At 58.0% G+C, this 22,459-nt stretch overlaps 1 protein-coding gene across 1 annotated transcript; it reads right to left on the reverse strand.

Moving 5' to 3' along the window:
- Nucleotides 1-1,783: 1,783 nt before the first annotated feature.
- On the reverse strand, nt 1,784-22,080 carry LOC132403766 (uncharacterized). The gene is made up of 10 exons (XM_059987439.1): nt 22,070-22,080; nt 18,240-18,367; nt 17,520-17,642; nt 17,257-17,403; nt 16,733-17,163; nt 12,433-12,616; nt 7,719-8,523; nt 4,493-4,592; nt 3,351-3,472; nt 1,784-2,480 (listed from the first exon to the last, which is right to left on the reverse strand). The coding sequence occupies exons 1-10, from the start codon at nt 22,078-22,080 to the stop codon at nt 1,784-1,786; spliced, it is 2,748 nt and encodes a 915-aa protein (XP_059843422.1).
- Nucleotides 22,081-22,459: the final 379 nt, after the last annotated feature.

Consider the following 22,459-nt stretch of genomic DNA (forward strand, 5'->3'; position numbering starts at 1 on the left):
GGGGCAGAATTTGTTAGATGTGTTCAGGAAGGTTTCCTGACACAATAAGCCAACTAGAGGAGAGGCTGTACGTGATCTGGTGTTGGGAAATGAACCTGGTCAGGTGTCAGATCTCTCGGTGGGAGAGCATTTTGGAGATAGTGATCACAACTCTATCTCATTTCCCATAGCACCGGAGCTGACAGCTTGGGGAAATTTAACAGGGGTAGGGGAAAATATGATGCTATTAGGCAGAAACTTGGGAGCAGATGTTCTCAGGGAAATGCACGACAGTAATGTGGAAATGTTCAGGGAACATTTGCATGGAGTTCTGAGGAAGTAGAAGGGTGGGTTAGTAAGTTTGCTGATGACACAAAAAGTTGGGTGTGTTGTGGATGGTCTGGACGGTTGGCTGTCAGAGGTGACAGTGGGACATCGATGGGATGCAGAACTGAGCTGAGAATTTGCAGATGGAGTTCAACCCATGTAAGTGTTCATTTTGGTAGGTCAAATTTGAAGACAGAATATAATATTAATGGTAAGACTCTGAAAATGCTAACACGAGGGGGCATAGTTTTACGGTGCTTGGAAATAGATACAAGGGGATGTCAGAGCTAAGTTTTTCACGCAAAGAGTGACGGGTGTGTGGAATGCACTGCCGGCGACGGTGGTAGAGGTGGATACGATAAGGTCTTTTATGAGCCTCTTAGGTACCTGGAGCTTAGAAAAATAGAGGGCTGTGGTAGGGTAATTCTAGGCAGTTTCTAGAGTAGGTTACATGGTCAGCACAACATTGTGGGCCGAAGGGCCTGTAATATGCTGTGCATTTCTATCTTCTGTTATAAAATCTGCAGATGCTGGGGATCCAAAGCAACGCACACAAAATGCTGGAGGAACTCAGCAGGCCAGGCAGCATCGATGGAAAAGAGTAAACAGTTTTGTGTTTTGTTAATATCAGTAAACATTTAGTAGATATATTTTGAAGGAAGTGTTTATTATTAAGATACTGCTGTGCTACAAGTTTACTCTAGTTTACACTGCAGAGTTACGGAGTGTTGAGCATGTGTATTACCCTGGTTAATGCCAATTATGGAAGTAATTGTCAGTATTAGTATATCCAGGTGATTCTGTACTTAACTTTCTGCAGTTTCACGTGCAAGTTATTTAAAAGCCCTGAAGGAAGCTTCTGTCTTGTGTGATTTTTCTGAGGGGGTGTTTAACTCACTGCACAGCTTTGTATATCAACCCTCTGAGGGCAGTACAGTGAGAAGCTAATTCACCCATGGACTGGAGATGTGTCTGAATGCTGTACGCTACGATGTCAGTTTCTGACCCAAGCAGTGTCGATCGCCAAGCCCTGGTAGTCGGGTCAGAATTTGGCACGCCAATCATTAGCTCAGCTGCGACATGAGCCCGCGGCAGAGCAGAAGCAGCACGAATGGCAGCAGTGTTTACTAAACGCAAAGTTGACTTAGTGATCATCTCTCTGGAAAGATGTGTGAGGCACCGGCCATTGGTGCGTGTTCGCTAATATGACATGGTTGCTCAACAGAGGGTCAAGTCAAAAGCAGCAGACAAAGATAGGGACCAGCTTCCTGTCATACTTCACACCAAACTTATCCCCCGTCCTCCTGAACTTACACCCTGTGCCTCAGGTTCAAACCCAAAGAAAGATGAGCCCTCATTTAAGGTAGAAAGCGAGAAGTGCCCAAGGTCACCCAACTGGGAAAGATATGGCCACTCAGCACTTAACAAGAATGCACAAGGGCTGAATCGTGCTCCAAGTGCATCAGTGTCTCACCTTTCAAATAGACGGTTCCTCACTTGCCGCACTAGACCGTTCCTCACTCGCCGCACTTGACCGTTCCTCAATCACCGCACTAGACCGTTCCTCACTCGCTGCGCTAGACGGTTCCTCACTCACCGCACTAGGCGGTTCCTCACTCTCCACACTAGACCGTTCCTCACTCGCCGCGCTAGACGGTTCCTCGCTCGCCGCACTAGACCGTTCCTCACTCGCCGCGCTAGACGGTTCCTCACTCACCACACTAGGCGGTTCCTCACTCTCCGCACTAGACCGTTCCTCACTCGCCGCGCTAGACGGTTCCTCGCTCGCCGCAATTGACGGTTCCTCACTCGCCGCACTAGGCCGTTCCTCACTCTCCACGCTAGGCCGTTCCTCACTCGCCGCACTAGGCAGTTCCTCACTCGCCACACTTGACGGTTCCTCACTCGCTGCACTAGGCCGTTCCTCACTTGCCGCACTAGGCCGTTCCTCACTCGCCGCACTAGACCGTTCCTCACTCGCCGCACTTGACGGTTCCTCACTCACCGCACTTGACGGTTCCTCGCTCGCCGCACTTGACGGTTCCTCACTCGCCGCGCAAGACGGTTCCTCACTCGCACTAGGCAGTTCCTCACTCGCCGCACTAGACCGTTCCTCACTCGCCGCACTTGACGGTTCCTCACTCACCGCACTTGACGGTTCCTCACTCGCCGCACTAGACGGTTCCTCACTCGCCGCGCTAGACGGTTCCTCACTCGCCGCACTTGACCGTTCCTCACTCTCCGCACTAGACGGTTCCTCACTCGCCGCACTAGACCGTTCCTCACTCTCCGCACTTGACGGTTCCTCACTCACCGCACTTGACGGTTCCTCACACGCCGCACTAGGCCGTTCCTCACTCTTCGCGCTAGGCCGTTCCTCACTCGCCGCACTAGGCAGTTACTCACTCGCCACACTTGACGGTTCCTCACTCGCCGCACTAAGCCGTTCCTCACTCGCCGCACTTGACGGTTCCTCACTCGCTGCACTAGACCGTTCCTCACTCTCCGCACTAGACGGTTCCTCACTCGCCGCACTAGACCGTTCCTCACTCTCTGCACTAGACGGTTCCTCACTCTCCGCACTTGATGGTTCCTCACTCACCGCACTTGACGGTTCCTCACACGCCGCACTAGGCCGTTCCTCACTCTTCGCGCTAGGCCGTTCCTCACTCGCCGCACTAGGCAGTTACTCACTCGCCACACTTGACGGTTCCTCACTCGCCGCACTAAGCCGTTCCTCACTCGCCGCACTTGACGGTTCCTCACTCGCTGCACTAGACCGTTCCTCACTCTCCGCACTAGACGGTTCCTCACTCGCCGCACTAGACCGTTCCTCACTCTCCGCACTTGATGGTTCCTCACTCACCGCACTTGACGGTTCCTCACACGCCGCACTAGGCCGTTCCTCACTCTTCGCGCTAGGCCGTTCCTCACTCGCCGCACTAGGCAGTTACTCACTCGCCACACTTGACGGTTCCTCACTCGCCGCACTAAGCCGTTCCTCACTCGCCGCACTTGACGGTTCCTCACTCGCCGCACTAGACCGTTCCTCGCTCTCCGCACTTGACGGTTCCTCACTCACCGCACTTGACGGTTCCTCACTCGCCGCACTAGACGGTTCCTCACTCTCCGCACTTGACGGTTCCTCACTCGCCGCACTAGATGGTTCCTCACTCGCCGCACTAGACTGTTCCTCACTCGCCGCACTTGACGGTTCCTCACTCGCCGCGCTAGACCATTCCTCACTCGCCGCGCTAGACGGTTCCTCACTCGCCGCACTTGACCGTTCCTCACTCTCCGCACTAGACGGTTCCTCACTCGCCGCGCTAGACCGTTCCTCACTCTCCGCACTTGACGGTTCCTCACTCTCCGCACTTGACGGTTCCTCACTCACCGCACTTGATGGTTCCTCACACGCCGCACTAGGCCGTTCCTCACTCTTCGCGCTAGGCCGTTCCTCACTCGCCGCACTAGGCAGTTACTCACTCGCCACACTTGACGGTTCCTCACTCGCCGCACTAAGCCGTTCCTCACTCGCCGCACTTGACGGTTCCTCACTCGCCGCACTAGACCGTTCCTCGCTCTCCGCACTTGACGGTTCCTCACTCACCGCACTTGACGGTTCCTCACTCGCCGCACTAGACGGTTCCTCACTCGCCGCACTAGACTGTTCCTCACTCGCCGCACTTGACGGTTCCTCACTCGCCGCGCTAGACCATTCCTCACTCGCCGCGCTAGACGGTTCCTCACTCGCCTCACTTGACGGTTCCTCACTCGCCGCACTTGACGGTTCCTCACTCGCCGCGCTAGGCGGTTCCTCACTCGCCGCACTAGACTGTTCCTCACTCTCCGCACTAGACGGTTCCTCACTCGCCGCGCTAGACCGTTCCTCACTCTCTGCACTAGGCGGTTCCTCACTCACCGCACTAGACCGTTCCTCACTCGCCGCACTTGATGGTTCCTCACTCACCGCACTTGACGGTTCCTCACACGCCGCACTAGGCCGTTCCTCACTCTTCGCGCTAGGCCGTTCCTCACTCGCCGCACTAGGCAGTTACTCACTCGCCACACTTGACGGTTCCTCACTCGCCGCACTAAGCCGTTCCTCACTCGCCGCACTAAGCCGTTCCTCACTCGCCGCACTAGACCGTTCCTCGCTCTCCGCACTTGACGGTTCCTCACTCACCGCACTTGACGGTTCCTCACTCGCCGCACTAGGCCGTTCCTCACTCTCCGCACTAGACTGTTCCTCACTCACCGCGCTAGACGGTTCCTCACTCACCGCACTAGACCGTTCATCACTCGCCGCACTAGACCGTTCCTCACTCGCCGCACTAGGCGGTTCCTCACTCGCCGCACTAGACTGTTCCTCACTCGCCGCGCTAGACTGTTCCTCACTCGCCGCGCTAGACTGTTCCTCACTCGCCGCGCTAGGCGGTTCCTCACTCGCCGCGCAAGGCGGTTCCTCACTCGCTGCACTAGACGGTTCCTCACTCGCCACACTAGACTGTTCCTCAGTCGCCGCACTAGGCCGTTCCTCACTCGCCGCACTAGGCCGTTCCTCACTCGCCGCACTAGACTGTTCCTCACTCGCCGCGCTAGACTGTTCCTCACTCGCCGCGCTAGACTGTTCCTCACTCACCGCACTAGACGGTTCCTCACTCGCCGCACTAGACCGTTTCTCACTCGCCGCACTTGACGGTTCCTCACTCGCCGCACTAGACCGTTCCTCACTCTCCGCGCTAGGCCGTTCCTCACTCGCCGCACTAGACGGTTCCTCACTCGCCACACTAGAGGGTTCCTCACTCGCCACACTAGACGGTTCCTCACTCGCCGCACTAGACCGTTCATCACTCGCCGCACTAGACCGTTCCTCACTCGCCGCACTAGGCGGTTCCTCACTCGCCGCACTAGACTGTTCCTCACTCGCCGCACTAAACCGTTCCTCACTCGCCGCGCTAGACCATTCCTCACTCGCCGCACTAGAGGGTTCCTCACTCGCCGCACTAGACGGTTCCTCACTCGCCGCACTAGACCATTCCTCACTCGCCGCACTTGACGGTTCCTCACTCGTCGCACTTGACGGTTCCTCACTCGTCGCACTAGACTGTTCCTCACTCTCCGCACTAGACCGTTCATCACTCGCCGCACTAGACCGTTCCTCACTCGCCGCACTAGACTGTTCCTCACTCACCACACTAGGCCGTTCCTCACTCACCGCACTAGACCGTTCCTCACTCGCCGCACTAGACCGTTCCTCACTCGCCGCACTAGACTGTTCCTCACTCGCCGCACTACACTGTTCCTCACTCGCCGCACTAGACGGTTCCTCACTCGCCGCACTAGGCCGTTCCTCACTCACCGCACTAGACCGTTCCTCACTCACCGCACTAGGCCGTTCCTCACTCACCGCACTAGACCGTTCCTCACTCACCGCACTAGACTGTTCCTCACTCGCCGCACTAGACGGTTCCTCACTCGCCGCACTTGACGGTTCCTCACTCGTCGCACTAGACGGTTCCTCACTCGCCGCACTAGACGGTTCCTCACTCGCCGCACTTGACGGTTCCTCACTCGTCGCACTAGACGGTTCCTCACTCTCCGCACTAGACCGTTCATCACTCGCCGCACTAGACCGTTCCTCACTCACCGCACTAGACGGTTCCTCACTCGCCACACTAGACGGTTCCTCACTCGTCGCACTAGACGGTTCCTCACTCTCCGCACTAGACCGTTCATCACTCACCGCACTAGACGGTTCCTCACTCGCCACACTACACTGTTCCTCACTCGCCGCGCTAGGCGGTTCCTCACTCGCCGCACTAGACGGTTCCTCACTCGCCGCACTAGACGGTTCCTCACTCGCCGCACTTGACGGTTCCTCACTCGTCGCACTAGACGGTTCCTCACTCGCCGCACTAGACGGTTCCTCACTCGCCGCACTTGACGGTTCCTCACTCGTCGCACTAGACGGTTCCTCACTCGCCGCACTTGACGGTTCCTCACTCGCCACACTAGACGGTTCCTCACTCTCCGCACTAGACCGTTCATCACTCGCCGCACTAGACCGTTCCTCACTCACCGCACTAGACGGTTCCTCACTCGCCGCACTAGACGGTTCCTCACTCGCCACACTAGACTGTTCCTCACTCGCCGCACTAGACGGTTCCTCACTCGCCGCACTAGACTGTTCATCACTCGCCGCACTAGACGGTTCCTCACTCGCCGCACTAGGCGGTTCCTCACTCGCCACACTAGACTGTTCCTCACTCGCCGCACTAGACGGTTCCTCACTCGCCGCACTAGGCCGTTCCTCACTCGCCACACTAGACTGTTCCTCACTCGCCGCACTAGACGGTTCCTCACTCGCCGCACTAGGCCGTTCCTCACTCGCCGCGCTAGACGGTTCCTCACTCGCCGCACTAGACCGTTCCTCACTCTCCACACTTGATGGTTCCTCACTCACCACGCAAGGCGGTTCCTCACTCGCCGCACTAGACGGTTCCTCACTCGCCGCACTAGACCGTTCCTCACTCTCCGCACTAGACGGTTCCTCACTCGCCACGCAAGGCGGTTCCTCACTCGCCGCACTAGACGGTTCCTCACTCGCCGCACTAGACGGTTTCTCACTCGCCGCACTAGACGGTTCCTCACTCTCCGCACTAGGCGGTTCCTTACTCGCCGCACTAGACCGTTCATCACTCGCCGCACTAGACTGTTCCTCACTCGCCGCACTAGACTGTTCCTCACTCGCCGCACTAAACCGTTCCTCACTCGCCGCGCTAGACCATTCCTCACTCGCCGCACTAGAGGGTTCCTCACTCGCCGCACTAGACGGTTCCTCACTCGCCGCACTAGACCGTTCCTCACTCGCCGCACTAGACCATTCCTCACTCGCCGCACTTGACGGTTCCTCACTCGCCGCACTAGACTGTTCCTCACTCTCCGCACTACACTGTTCCTCACTCACCGCACTAGACGGTTCCTCACTCACCGCACTAGACCGTTCATCACTCGCCGCACTAGACCGTTCCTCACTCGCCGCACTAGACTGTTCCTCACTCGCCGCACTAGACGGTTCCTCACTCACCGCACTAGGCCGTTCCTCACTCGCCGCGCTAGACGGTTCCTCACTCGCCGCGCTAGACGGTTCCTTACTCGCCGCACTAGACCGTTCCTCACTCTCCACACTTGATGGTTCCTCACTCACCGCACTTGATGGTTCCTCACTCACCGCACTAGACGGTTCCTCACTCGCCACGCTTGATGGTTCCTCACTCTCCGCACTAGACGGTTCCTCACTCGCCGCACTAGACGGTTTCTCACTCGCCGCACTAGACGGTTCCTCACTCTCCGCACTAGACGGTTCCTCACTCGCCGCACTAGACGGTTCCTCACTCGCCGCACTAGACGGTTTCTCACTCGCCGCACTAGGCGGTTCCTCACTCGCTGCACTTGGCAGTTCCTCACTCTCCGCACTAGACCGTTCCTCACTCTCCGCACTAGACTGTTCCTCACTCACTGCGCTGGACGGTTCCTCACTCACTGCGCTAGACCGTTCCTCACTCGCTGCACTAGGCGGATCCGCACTCTCCGCACTAGACCGTTCCTCACTCTCCGCACTAGAATGTTCCTCACTCTCCGCACTAGACCGTTCCTCACTCTCCGCACTAGACTGTTCCTCACTCACTGCGCTGGACGGTTCCTCACTCACCGCGCTAGACTGTTCCTCACTCGCCGCACTAGGCGGATCCGCACTCTCCGCACTAGACGGTTCCTCACTCACCGCAGTAGACCGTTCCTCACTCTCCGCACTAGACTGTTCCTCACTCACTGCGCTGGACGGTTCCTCACTCACCGCGCTAGACGGTTCCTCACTCGCCGCACTAGGCGGTTCCTCACTCGCCACAGTAGGCCGTTCCTCACTCGCTGCACTAGACCATTCCTCACTCGCCGCACTAGGCGGTTCCTCACTCGCCGCAGTAGGCCGTTCCTCACTCGCTGCACTAGACCATTCCTCAGTCGCCGCACTAGGCGGATCCGCACTCTCCGCACTAGACGGTTCCTCACTCACCGCAGTAGACCGTTCCTCACTCTCCGCACTAGACTGTTCCTCACTCACTGCGCTGGACGGTTCCTCACTCACCGCGCTAGACCGTTCATCACTCGCCGCACTAGGCGGTTCCTCACTCGCCGCAGTAGGCCGTTCCTCACTCGCTGCACTAGACCATTCCTCAGTCGCCGCACTAGGCCGTTCCTCACTCGCCGCGCTAGACGGTTCCTCACTCGCCGCGCTAGACTGTTCCTCACTCGCCGCGCTAGACTGTTCCTCACTCACCGCACTAGACGGTTCCTCACACACCGCGCTAGACCGTTCCTCACTCGCCGCACTTGACGGTTCCTCACTCGCCGCACTAGACCGTTCCTCACTCTCCACACTTGATGGTTCCTCACTCACCGCACTTGATGGTTCCTCACTCACCGCACTAGACGGTTCCTCACTCGCCACGCAAGGCCGTTCCTCACTCGCCGCACTAGACGGTTCCTCACTCTCCGCACTAGGCGGTTCCTTACTCGCCGCACTAGACGGTTTCTCACTCGCCGCACTAGGCGGTTCTTCACTCGCCGCACTAGGCGGTTCCTCACTCGCCGCACTTGGCGGTTCCTCACTCGCCGCACTTGGCAGTTCCTCACTCTCCGCACTAGACCGTTCCTCACTCTCCGCACTAGACTGTTCCTCACTCACTGCGCTGGACGGTTCCTCACTCACCGCGCTAGACCATTCCTCACTCGCCACACTAGGCGGTTCCTCACTCGCCGCACTAGACCATTCCTCACTCGCCACACTAGACTGTTCCTCACTCGCCACACTAGACTGTTCCTCACTCGCCGCGCTAGACCGTTCCTCACTCGCCACACTAGACTGTTCCTCACTCGCCGCACTAGACGGTTCCTCACTCACCGCACTAGACGGTTCCTCACTCGCCACACTAGGCGGATCTGCACTCTCCGCACTAGACCGTTCCTCACTCTCCGCACTAGAATGTTCCTCACTCACCGCGCTAGACCGTTCCTCATTCTCCGCACTAGACTGTTCCTCACTCACCGCACTAGACGGTTCCTCACTCACCGCGCTAGACCGTTCCTCATTCTCCGCAGTAGACCGTTCCTCACTCGTCACGCTAGGCGGTTCCTCACTCGCCGCACTAGGCCATTCCTCACTCGCCGCGCTAGACCGTTCCTCACTCGCCGCACTAGGCCGTTCCTCACTCGCCGCACTAGACCGTTCCTCACTCACCGCACTAGGCCGTTCCTCACTCGCCGCACTAGACCGTTCCTCACTCGCCGCACTAGGCGGTTCCTCACTCGCCTCAATATACCGTTCCTCACTCGCTGCACTAGGCCGTTCCTCACTCGCCGCACTAGACTGTTCCTCACTCGCCGCACTAGACTGTTCCTCACTCGCCGCACTAGGCGGTTCCTCACTCGCCGCACTAGGCCGTTCCTCACTCACCGTGCTAGACCGTTCCTCACTCGCCGTGCTAGGCGGTTCCTCACTCACCGCACCAGACTGTTCCTCACTCGCCGCGCTAGGCGTTTCCTCACTTGACGCACTAGACCATTCCTCACTCACTGCACTAGACCGTTCATCACTCGCCGCGCTAGGCGGTTCCTCACTCGCCGCACTAGACCGTTCCTCACTCTCCGCACTTGACGGTTCCTCACTCACCGCACTTGACGGTTCCTCACACGCCGCACTAGGCCGTTCCTCACTCTTCGCGCTAGGCCGTTCCTCACTCGCCGCACTAGGCAGTTACTCACTCGCCACACTTGACGGTTCCTCACTCGCCGCACTAGACCGTTCCTCGCTCTCCGCACTTGACGGTTCCTCACTCACCGCACTTGACGGTTCCTCACTCGCCGCACTAGACGGTTCCTCACTCTCCGCACTTGACGGTTCCTCACTCGCCGCACTAGATGGTTCCTCACTCGCCGCACTAGACTGTTCCTCACTCGCCGCACTTGACGGTTCCTCACTCGCCGCGCTAGACCATTCCTCACTCGCCGCGCTAGACGGTTCCTCACTCGCCGCACTTGACCGTTCCTCACTCTCCGCACTAGACCGTTCCTCACTCTCCGCACTTGACGGTTCCTCACTCACCGCACTTGACGGTTCCTCACACGCCGCACTAGGCCGTTCCTCACTCTTCGCGCTAGGCCGTTCCTCACTCGCCGCACTAGGCAGTTACTCACTCGCCACACTTGACGGTTCCTCACTCGCCGCACTAAGCCATTCCTCACTCGCCGCACTTGACGGTTCCTCACTCGCCGCACTAGACCGTTCCTCGCTCTCCGCACTTGACGGTTCCTCACTCACCGCACTTGACGGTTCCTCACTCGCCGCACTAGACGGTTCCTCACTCGCCGCACTAGACTGTTCCTCACTCGCCGCACTTGACGGTTCCTCACTCGCCGCGCTAGACCATTCCTCACTCGCCGCGCTAGACGGTTCCTCACTCGCCGCACTTGACGGTTCCTCACTCGCCGCACTTGACGGTTCCTCACTCGCCGCACTTGACGGTTCCTCACTCGCCGCACTAGACCGTTCCTCACTCGCCGCACTAGACGGTTCCTCAATCACCGCACTAGGCGGTTCCTCACTCGCCGCACTACACTGTTCCTCACTCGCCGCGCTAGACGGTTCCTCACTCGCCGCACTAGACCGTTCCTCACTCTCCGCACTAGACTGTTCCTCACTCACCGCGCTAGACGGTTCCTCACTCACCGCACTAGACCGTTCATCACTCGCCGCACTAGACCGTTCCTCACTCGCCGCACTAGGCGGTTCCTCACTCGCCGCACTAGACTGTTCCTCACTCGCCGCGCTAGACTGTTCCTCACTCGCCACGCTAGACGGTTCCTCACTCGCCGCACTAGACCGTTCCTCACTCGCCACGCTAGACGGTTCCTCACTCGCCGCACTAGACTGTTCCTCACTCGCCACGCTAGACCGTTCCTCACTCGCCGCACTAGGCGGTTCCTCACTCGCCGCACTAGACTGTTCCTCACTCGCCGCGCTAGACTGTTCCTCACTCGCCGCACTAGACTGTTCCTCACTCGCCGCGCTAGACTGTTCCTCACTCGCCGCGCTAGGCGGTTCCTCACTCGCCGCGCAAGGCGGTTCCTCACTCGCTGCACTAGACGGTTCCTCACTCGCCACACTAGACTGTTCCTCACTCGCCGCACTAGGCGGTTCCTCACTCGCCGCACTAGGCCGTTCCTCACTCGCCGCGCTAGACAGTTCCTCACTCGCCGCGCTAGACTGTTCCTCACTCGCCGCGCTAGACTGTTCCTCACTCACCGCACTAGACGGTTCCTCACTCGCCGCACTAGACCGTTTCTCACTCGCCGCACTTGACGGTTCCTCACTCGCCGCACTAGACCGTTCCTCACTCTCCGCGCTAGGCCGTTCCTCACTCGCCGCACTAGACGGTTCCTCACTCGCCACACTAGAGGGTTCCTCACTCGCCACACTAGACTGTTCCTCACTCACCGCGCTAGGCGGTTCCTCACTCGCCGCACTAGACCGTTCATCACTCGCCGCACTAGACCGTTCCTCACTCGCCGCACTAGGCGGTTCCTCACTCGCCGCACTAGACTGTTCCTCACTCGCCGCACTAGACTGTTCCTCACTCGCCGCACTAAACCGTTCCTCACTCGCCGCGCTAGACCATTCCTCACTCGCCGCACTAGAGGTTTCCTCACTCGCCGCACTAGACGGTTCCTCACTCGCCGCACTAGACCATTCCTCACTCGCCGCACTTGACGGTTCCTCACTCGCCGCACTAGACTGTTCCTCACTCTCCGCACTAGACTGTTCCTCACTCACCGCACTAGAGGGTTCCTCACTCGCCGCACTAGACCATTCCTCACTCGCCGCACTTGACGGTTCCTCACTCGCCGCACTAGACTGTTCCTCACTCACCGCACTTGACGGTTCCTCACTCTCCGCACTAGACTGTTCCTCACTCGCCGCACTAGACTGTTCCTCACTCGCCGCACTAGACGGTTCCTCACTCACCGCACTAGACGGTTCCTCACTCGCCACACTAGAGGGTTCCTCACTCGCCACACTAGACTGTTCCTCACTCACCGCGCTAGGCGGTTCCTCACTCGCCGCACTAGACCGTTCATCACTCGCCGCACTAGACCGTTCCTCACTCGCCGCACTAGGCGGTTCCTCACTCGCCGCACTAGGCCGTTCCTCACTCGCCGCGCTAGACCATTCCTCACTCGCCGCACTAGAGGTTTCCTCACTCGCCGCACTAGACTGTTCCTCACTCGCCGCACTAGACTGTTCCTCACTCGCCGCACTAAACCGTTCCTCACTCGCCGCGCTAGACCATTCCTCACTCGCCGCACTAGAGGTTTCCTCACTCGCCGCACTAGACGGTTCCTCACTCGCCGCACTAGACCATTCCTCACTCGCCGCACTTGACGGTTCCTCACTCGCCGCACTAGACTGTTCCTCACTCTCCGCACTAGACTGTTCCTCACTCACCGCACTAGAGGGTTCCTCACTCGCCGCACTAGACCATTCCTCACTCGCCGCACTTGACGGTTCCTCACTCGCCGCACTAGACTGTTCCTCACTCACCGCACTTGACGGTTCCTCACTCTCCGCACTAGACTGTTCCTCACTCGCCGCACTAGACGGTTCCTCACTCACCGCACTAGGCGGTTCCTCACTCGCCACACTAGACTGTTCCTCACTCGCCGCACTAGACGGTTCCTCACTCGCCGCACTAGGCGGTTCCTCACTCGCCACACTAGACTGTTCCTCACTCGCCGCACTAGACGGTTCCTCACTCGCCGCACTAGGCCGTTCCTCACTCGCCGCGCTAGACGGTTCCTCACTCGCCGCACTAGACCGTTCCTCACTCTCCACACTTGATGGTTCCTCACTCACCGCACTAGACGGTTCCTCACTCGCCACGCAAGGCGGTTCCTCACTCGCCGCACTAGACGGTTCCTCACTCGCCGCACTAGACGGTTTCTCACTCGCCGCACTAGACGGTTCCTCACTCTCCGCACTAGGCGGTTCCTTACTCGCCGCACTAGACCGTTCATCACTCGCCGCACTAGACCGTTCCTCACTCGCCGCACTAGGCGGTTCCTCACTCGCCGCACTAAACCGTTCCTCACTCGCCGCTCTAGACCATTCCTCACTCGCCGCACTAGAGGGTTCCTCACTCGCCGCACTAGACGGTTCCTCACTCGCCGCACTAGACCATTCCTCACTCGCCGCACTTGACGGTTCCTCACTCGCCGCACTAGACGGTTCCTCACTCGCCGCACTAGACTGTTCCTCACTCACCGCACTAGACGGTTCCTCACTCACCGCACTAGACCGTTCATCACTCGCCGCACTAGACCGTTCCTCACTCGCCGCACTAGGCGGTTCCTCACTCGCCGCACTAGACGGTTCCTCACTCGCCGCACTAGGCCGTTCCTCACTCGCCGCGCTAGACGGTTCCTCACTCGCCGCGCTAGACGGTTCCTTACTCGCCGCACTAGACCGTTCCTCACTCTCCACACTTGATGGTTCCTCACTCACCGCACTAGACGGTTCCTCACTCGCCACGCAAGGCGGTTCCTCACTCGCCGCACTAGACGGTTCCTCACTCGCCGCACTAGACGGTTTCTCACTCGTCGCACTAGACGGTTCCTCACTCTCCGCACTAGGTGGTTCCTTACTCGCCGCACTAGACGGTTTCTCACTCGCCGCACTAGACGGTTCCTCACTCGCTGCACTTGGTGGTTCCTCACTCTCCGCACTAGACCGTTCCTCACTCTCCGCACTAGACTGTTCCTCACTCACTGCGCTGGACGGTTCCTCACTCACTGCGCTAGACCGTTCCTCACTCGCCGCACTAGGCGGATCCGCACTCTCCGCACTAGACCGTTCCTCACTCTCCGCACTAGAATGTTCCTCACTCTCTGCACTAGACCGTTCCTCACTCTCCGCACTAGACTGTTCCTCACTCACTGCGCTGGACGGTTCCTCACTCACCGCGCTAGACCGTTCCTCACTCGCCGCACTAGGCGGATCCGCACTCTCCGCACTAGACGGTTCCTCACTCACCGCAGTAGACCGTTCCTCACTCTCCGCACTAGACTGTTCCTCACTCACTGCGCTGGACGGTTCCTCACTCACCGCGCTAGACGGTTCCTCACTCGCCGCACTAGGCGGTTCCTCACTCGCCACAGTAGGCCGTTCCTCACTCGCTGCACTAGACCATTCCTCACTCGCCGCACTAGGCGGATCCGCACTCTCCGCACTAGACGGTTCCTCACTCACCGCAGTAGACCGTTCCTCACTCTCCGCACTAGACTGTTCCTCACTCACTGCGCTGGACGGTTCCTCACTCACCGCGCTAGACCGTTCATCACTCGCCGCACTAGGCGGTTCCTCACTCGCCGCAGTAGGCCGTTCCTCACTCGCTGCACTAGACCATTCCTCAGTCGCCGCACTAGGCCGTTCCTCACTCGCTGCACTAGGCCGTTCCTCACTCGCCGCGCTAGACGGTTCCTCACTCGCCGCGCTAGACTGTTCCTCACTCGCCGCGCTAGACTGTTCCTCACTCACCGCACTAGACGGTTCCTCACTCACCGCGCTAGACCGTTCCTCACTCGCCGCACTTGACGGTTCCTCACTCGCCGCACTAGACCGTTCCTCACTCTCCACACTTGATGGTTCCTCACTCACCGCACTTGATGGTTCCTCACTCACCGCACTAGACGGTTCCTCACTCGCCACGCAAGGCCGTTCCTCACTCGCCGCACTAGACGGTTCCTCACTCTCCGCACTAGGCGGTTCCTCACTCGCCGCACTAGGCGGTTCCTCACTCGCCGCACTTGGCGGTTCCTCACTCGCCGCACTTGGCAGTTCCTCACTCTCCGCACTAGACCGTTCCTCACTCTCCGCACTAGACTGTTCCTCACTCACTGCGCTGGACGGTTCCTCACTCACCGCGCTAGACCGTTCCTCACTCGCCACACTAGGCGGATCCGCACTCTCCGCACTAGACCGTTCCTCACTCTCCGCACTAGAATGTTCCTCACTCACCGCGCTAGACCGTTCCTCATTCTCCGCACTAGACTGTTCCTCACTCACCGCACTAGACGGTTCCTCATTCTCCGCAGTAGACCGTTCCTCACTCGTCACGCTAGGCGGTTCCTCACTCGCCGCACTAGGCCATTCCTCATTCGCCGCGCTAGACCGTTCCTCACTCGCCGCACTAGGCCGTTCCTCACTCGCCGCACTAGACCGTTCCTCACTCACCGCACTAGGCCGTTCCTCACTCGCCGCACTAGACCGTTCCTCACTCGCCGCACTAGGCGGTTCCTCACTCGCCTCAATATACCGTTCCTCACTCGCTGCACTAGGCCGTTCCTCACTCGCCGCACTAGACTGTTCCTCACTCGCCGCACTAGGCGGTTCCTCACTCGCCGCAATAGACTGTTCCTCACTCGCCGCACTAGACGGTTCCTCACTCGCCGCACTAGACCGTTCCTCACTCTCCGCACCAGACTGTTCCTCACTCACCGCACTAGACCGTTCCTCACTCGCCGTGCTAGGCGGTTCCTCACTCACCGCACCAGACTGTTCCTCACTCACCGCACTAGACTGTTCCTCACTCGCCGCGCTAGGCGTTTCCTCACTTGACGCACTAGACTGTTCCTCACTCACCACACTAGACTGTTCCTCACTCGCCGCACTAAACGGTTCCTCACTCACTGCACGTGACGGTTCCTCACTCGCCGCACTAGACTGTTCCTCACTCGCCGCGCTAGGCGGTTCCTCACTCGCCGCACTAGACTGTTCCTCACTCGCCGCACTAGACCGTTCATCACTCGCCGCACTAGACTGTTCCTCACTCGCCGCACTAGACCGTTCATCACTCGCCGCACTAGACTGTTCCTCACTCACTGCACGTGACGGTTCCTCACTCGCCGCGCTAGGCGGTTCCTCACTCGCCGCACTAGACTGTTCCTCACTCGCCGCACTAGACCGTTCCTCACTCTCCGCACTTGACGGTTCCTCACTCGCCACACTAGACTGTTCCTCACTCGCCGCACTAGACGGTTCCTCACTCGCCGCACTAGGCCGTTCCTCACTCGCCGCGCTAGACGGTTCCTCACTCGCCGCACTAGGCCGTTCCTCACTCGCCGCGCTAGACTGTTCCTCACTCACCGCACTAGACGGTTCCTCACTCGCCGCACTAGACGGTTCCTCACTCGCCGCACTAGGCCGTTCCTCACTCGCCGCGCTAGACGGTTCCTCACTCGCCGCACTAGACCGTTCCTCACTCTCCACACTTGATGGTTCCTCACTCACCGCACTTGATGGTTCCTCACTCACCGCACTAGACGGTTCCTCACTCGCCACGCAAGGCGGTTCCTCACTCGCCGCACTAGACGGTTCCTCACTTGCCGCACTAGGCGGTTCCTTACTCGCCGCACTAGACGGTTTCTTACTCGCCGCACTAGGCGGTTCCTCACTCTCCGCACTAGACCGTTCCTCACTCTCCGCACTAGACTGTTCCTCACTCACTGCGCTGGACGGTTCCTCACTCACTGCGCTAGACCGTTCCTCACTCTCCGCACTAGACTGTTCCTCACTCACTGCGCTGGACGGTTCCTCACTCACTGCGCTAGACCGTTCCTCACTCGCCGCACTAGGCGGATCCGCACTCTCCGCACTAGACCGTTCCTCACTCTCCGCACTAGAATGTTCCTCACTCTCCGCACTAGACCGTTCCTCACTCTCCGCACTAGACTGTTCCTCACTCACTGCGCTGGACGGTTCCTCACTCACCGCGCTAGACCGTTCCTCACTCGCCGCACTAGGCGGATCCGCACTCTCCGCACTAGACGGTTCCTCACTCACCGCAGTAGACCGTTCCTCACTCTCCGCACTAGACTGTTCCTCACTCACTGCGCTGGACGGTTCCTCACTCACCGCGCTAGACGGTTCCTCACTCGCCGCACTAGACGGTTCCTCACTCGCCGCAGTAGGCCGTTCCTCACTCGCTGCACTAGACCATTCCTCAGTCGCCGCACTAGGCGGTTCCTCACTCACCGCGCTAGACGGTTCCTCACTCGCCGCACTAGACGGTTCCTCACTCGCCGCATAGGCCATTCCTCACTCGCTGCACTAGACCATTCCTCAGTCGCCGCACTAGGCGGATCCGCACTCTCCGCACTAGACGGTTCCTCACTCACCGCAGTAGACCGTTCCTCACTCTCCGCACTAGACTGTTCCTCACTCACTGCGCTGGACGGTTCCTCACTCACCGCGCTAGACCGTTCATCACTCGCCGCACTAGGCGGTTCCTCACTCGCCGCAGTAGGCCGTTCCTCACTCGCTGCACTAGACCATTCCTCAGTCGCCGCACTAGGCCGTTCCTCACTCGCTGCACTAGGCCGTTCCTCACTCGCCGCGCTAGACGGTTCCTCACTCGCCGCGCTAGACTGTTCCTCACTCGCTGCGCTAGACTGTTCCTCACTCACCGCACTAGACGGTTCCTCACTCACCGCGCTAGACCGTTCCTCACTCGCCGCACTTGACGGTTCCTCACTCGCCGCACTAGACCGTTCCTCACTCTCCACACTTGATTGTTCCTCACTCACCGCACTTGATGGTTCCTCACTCACCGCACTAGACGGTTCCTCACTCGCCACGCAAGGCCGTTCCTCACTCGCCGCACTAGACGGTTCCTCACTCTCCGCACTAGGCGGTTCCTTACTCGCCGCACTAGACGGTTTCTCACTCGCCGCACTAGGCGGTTCCTCACTCGCCGCACTAGGCGGTTCCTCACTCGCCGCACTTGGCGGTTCCTCACTCGCCGCACTTGGCAGTTCCTCACTCTCCGCACTAGACCGTTCCTCACTCTCCGCACTAGACTGTTCCTCACTCACTGCGCTGGACGGTTCCTCACTCACCGCGCTAGACCATTCCTCACTCGCCACACTAGGCGGTTCCTCACTCGCCGCGCTAGACCGTTCCTCACTCGCCACACTAGACTGTTCCTCACTCGCCGCACTAGACGGTTCCTCACTCACCGCACTAGACGGTTCCTCACTCGCCACACTAGACCGTTCCTCACTCGCCGCACTAGGCCGTTCCTCACTCGCCGCACTAGGCCGTTCCTCACTCGCCGCGCTAGACGGTTCCTCACTCGCCGCGCTAGACGGTTCCTTACTCGCCGCACTAGACCGTTCCTCACTCTCCACACTTGATGGTTCCTCACTCACCGCACTTGATGGTTCCTCACTCACCGCACTAGACGGTTCCTCACTCGCCACGCAAGGCGGTTCCTCACTCGCCGCACTAGACGGTTCCTCACTCGCCTCAATATACCGTTCCTCACTCGCTGCACTAGACCGTTCCTCACTCGCCGCACTAGGCCGTTCCTCACTCGCCGCGCTAGACGGTTCCTCACTCGCCGCGCTAGACGGTTCCTCACTCGCCGCGCTAGATGGTTCCTTACTCGCCGCACTAGACCGTTCCTCACTCTCCACACTTGATGGTTCCTCACTCACCGCACTTGATGGTTCCTCACTCACCGCACTAGACGGTTCCTCACTCGCCACGCAAGGCGGTTCCTCACTCGCCGCACTAGACGGTTCCTCACTCGCCGCACTAGACGGTTTCTCACTCGCCGCACTAGACGGTTCCTCACTCTCCGCACTAGGCGGTTCCTTACTCGCCGCACTAGACGGTTTCTCACTCGCCGCACTAGACGGTTCCTCACTCTCCGCACTAGGCGGTTCCTTACTCGCCGCACTAGACGGTTTCTCACTCGCCGCACTAGACGGTTCCTCACTCGCCGCACTAGGCGGTTCCTCACTCGCTGCACTTGGCGGTTCCTCACTCTCCGCACTAGACCGTTCCTCACTCTCCGCACTAGACTGTTCCTCACTCACTGCGCTGGACGGTTCTTCACTCACTGCGCTAGACCGTTCCTCACTCGCCGCACTAGGCGGATCCGCACTCTCCGCACTAGACCGTTCCTCACTCTCCGCACTAGAATGTTCCTCACTCTCCGCACTAGACCGTTCCTCACTCTCCGCACTAGACTGTTCCTCACTCACTGCGCTGGACGGTTCCTCACTCGCCGCGCTAGACCGTTCCTCACTCGCCGCACTAGGCGGATCCGCACTCTCCGCACTAGACGGTTCCTCACTCTCCGCACTAGACCGTTCCTCACTCTCCGCACTAGAATGTTCCTCACTCTCCGCACTAGACCGTTCCTCACTCTCCGCACTAGACTGTTCCTCACTCACTGCGCTGGACGGTTCCTCACTCGCCGCGCTAGACCGTTCCTCACTCGCCGCACTAGGCCGTTCCTCACTCGCCGCACTAGACCGTTCCTCACTCACCGCACTAGACTGTTCTTCAATCGTCGTGCTAGACTGTTCCTCTCTCTCCGCACTAGACGGTTCCTCACTCTCCGCACTAGACGGTTCCTCACTCTCCGCAATAGACCGTTCCTCACTCTCCGCACTAGACGGTTCCTTACTCTCCGCACTAGACTGTTCCTCACTCGCCGCGCTAGACCGTTTCTCACTCGCCGCGCTAGACCGTTCCTCACTCACTGCACTAGACTGTTCCTCACTCTCCGCACTAGACCGTTCCTCACTCGCCGCAGTAGGCCGTTCCTCACTCGCCACACTAGACCGTTCCTCACTCGCCGCACTAGGCGGTTCCTCACTCGCCTCAATATACCGTTCCTCACTCGCTGCACTAGGCCGTTCCTCACTCGCCGCACTAGACTGTTCCTCACTCGCCGCACTAGGCGGTTCCTCACTCGCCGCAATAGACTGTTCCTCACTCACCGTGCTAGACCGTTCCTCACTCGCCGTGCTAGGCGGTTCCTCACTCACCGCACCAGACTGTTCCTCACTCGCCGCACTAGACCGTTCCTCACTCGCCGCACTAGACCGTTCCTCACTCGCCGCACTAGACCGTTCCTCACTCGCTGCGCTAGACGGTTCCTCACTCGCCGCGCTAGACCGTTCCTCACTCGCCGCACTAGGCCGTTCCTCACTCGCCGCACTAGACTGTTCCTCACTCGCCGCGCTAGACCGTTCCTCACTCGCCGCACTAGACCATGATGATGAATCACCATTGGACAATAGTTTGAGCTGCTGAGACAGGCAGAGTCAGTCTGAATGTGAACGAGACAGTCATCCTGTGGGTGGTGGAGAACCTGGAGAAGCGAGGATAATTGGCATGTGACAGTTCTGCATTGAATTTAATATGCATTTTATTTGACTTTCTGCAGTTTCACAATTAAGAGCTCATTAAAAATTCTGAAGGAAGCTTTAGTCTCAGATGATATTTGAGAAGGTGTTTAACTCACAGCATAGCTTTGTACGTGCACACCGCACGTTCGATAGAATTAAAGTGATAGTTTACAGAACTAAGAGTATATAATACTGAGTTGGCAGTGTGGAAATTTGAGTTCTGCAAATCTGTTCCAGCCAACGCCGATCAATTCACACCTTTCCTCACCAGCTTCACTTTGCCTCCAGATCACAAGCTCTCAACGCTCCAATTCACCTACAAATCTCCCCCACTAGCTCAGACTACTGCATGGCCTAGGATGAATTGAGTAGAAGCTTTTACCTCAGTTATATCTGATCATGCCCCTTGTCAACTTTTTTGTACCCATTACTTCTATAAAGATATGCGAACCTGAACAGTTGTCTCCACTGGCGAATTCATTCATTCTAAGACCAGTTCACAGCCTTCATTTCAAATCTAAGTCAACATTTGCAGTTCAAGATTCCTCTTCCTTCATTCTTTCCACCTCCCACCCCAATTTATAGCTATAGATCATAACTTATGTAATACATTCTGACCACGTGAGAACTATGCGTGTGTAGGTCTGCTTTCCGTGATAGGTGACTAGTCTGTCTTTCTAAAATATTTTTGCCATGGTGCAGTTGGAAAGCTGCTACCTTTCAGCATTAGAGAATCCTGGGTGCTGTCTATGTGGAGTTTGCATGCTTGCCTTCTGAAAATCTGGGCTTCCCAAAGTTCAAAGTAAAATGATCATCGAAGTACACGTCACTGTATACAACCTTGACATTCCTTTTCTCGCGGGCAATCGCGGTGAATGCAGGAAACACAATGGAATCAATGAAAGACCATTCACCAACAGGGTGGACAACAGTTAACGTGCAAAAAAAAACCAACCTGTGCAAATACAAAAAGAAAGGGGGGGAAGTAATAATAAGAAGAGGGAATAAGTAAATAATAAATATTGAGAACATGAGATGAAGAGTCCTTGAAAATTAGTCCAGTTCAGTGATGGGGTGAGTGAAATTCAGTGAAGCTATACACCCTCTGGTTCAAAAACCAATAGCTGAGGGTAATAACTGTTCCTTTACCTTGTGGTTCAGGTCCTGAGACACCTGCACCTTCTTCCTGACAGCAGCAGCGAGAAGAGAGCATGACCTGGATGGTGGATGCTGCTTTCCTGCCTGCATTCCATGTGGGTGTGCTCAGTGCTGAGGAGGGCTTTACTCAGTGTGAATTGTACCATATCCACTGCTTTTCTGTGCAAGGGAACTGGTGTTTCCATACCAGGCTATGAGGTAACCAGTCTCCACCACACATCTATAGAGGTTTGTCAACCAGAAAGTGCCCTCTTTATTCCAACTCTTTGCCTCCTGCCTGTCAGCCAACCTTCTATCCATACTAGTACCGAGTGAAGAACGAGGCAGGCAGCAGGTCACACCGATCAGTCAGGAGGTGATGAGGAAGACTGTAGGGTCTGGACGGAGCGGGTAGCAGTGCCCACTCTCAGCATACCAGCCAGGATATAGCCCTGAGCGGCACTCACCTGATGCCAGGCCTCACAGACAGATTGCCTCAGCTGCAGTGGGATCCATTGCTGCAAGAGTGCCAGCAGAGGGCTGTGTACTTCACCAGGATGCCACACAGCAGTGTTCTCATATCTCGTCTCTGTGCAATGCTATCAAGACCCTCTCAGCAATGATCCTAAAAACACACCTCATGTATTCTATGGGTTGAGTTAAGAAATGGCAGGGGTAAAAGGACCTTAATGGCAATTGT

Source organism: Hypanus sabinus, chromosome 2 (genome assembly GCF_030144855.1).
Source record: "Hypanus sabinus isolate sHypSab1 chromosome 2, sHypSab1.hap1, whole genome shotgun sequence".
In the NCBI taxonomy this organism is placed as follows: Eukaryota; Metazoa; Chordata; class Chondrichthyes; order Myliobatiformes; family Dasyatidae; genus Hypanus; species Hypanus sabinus.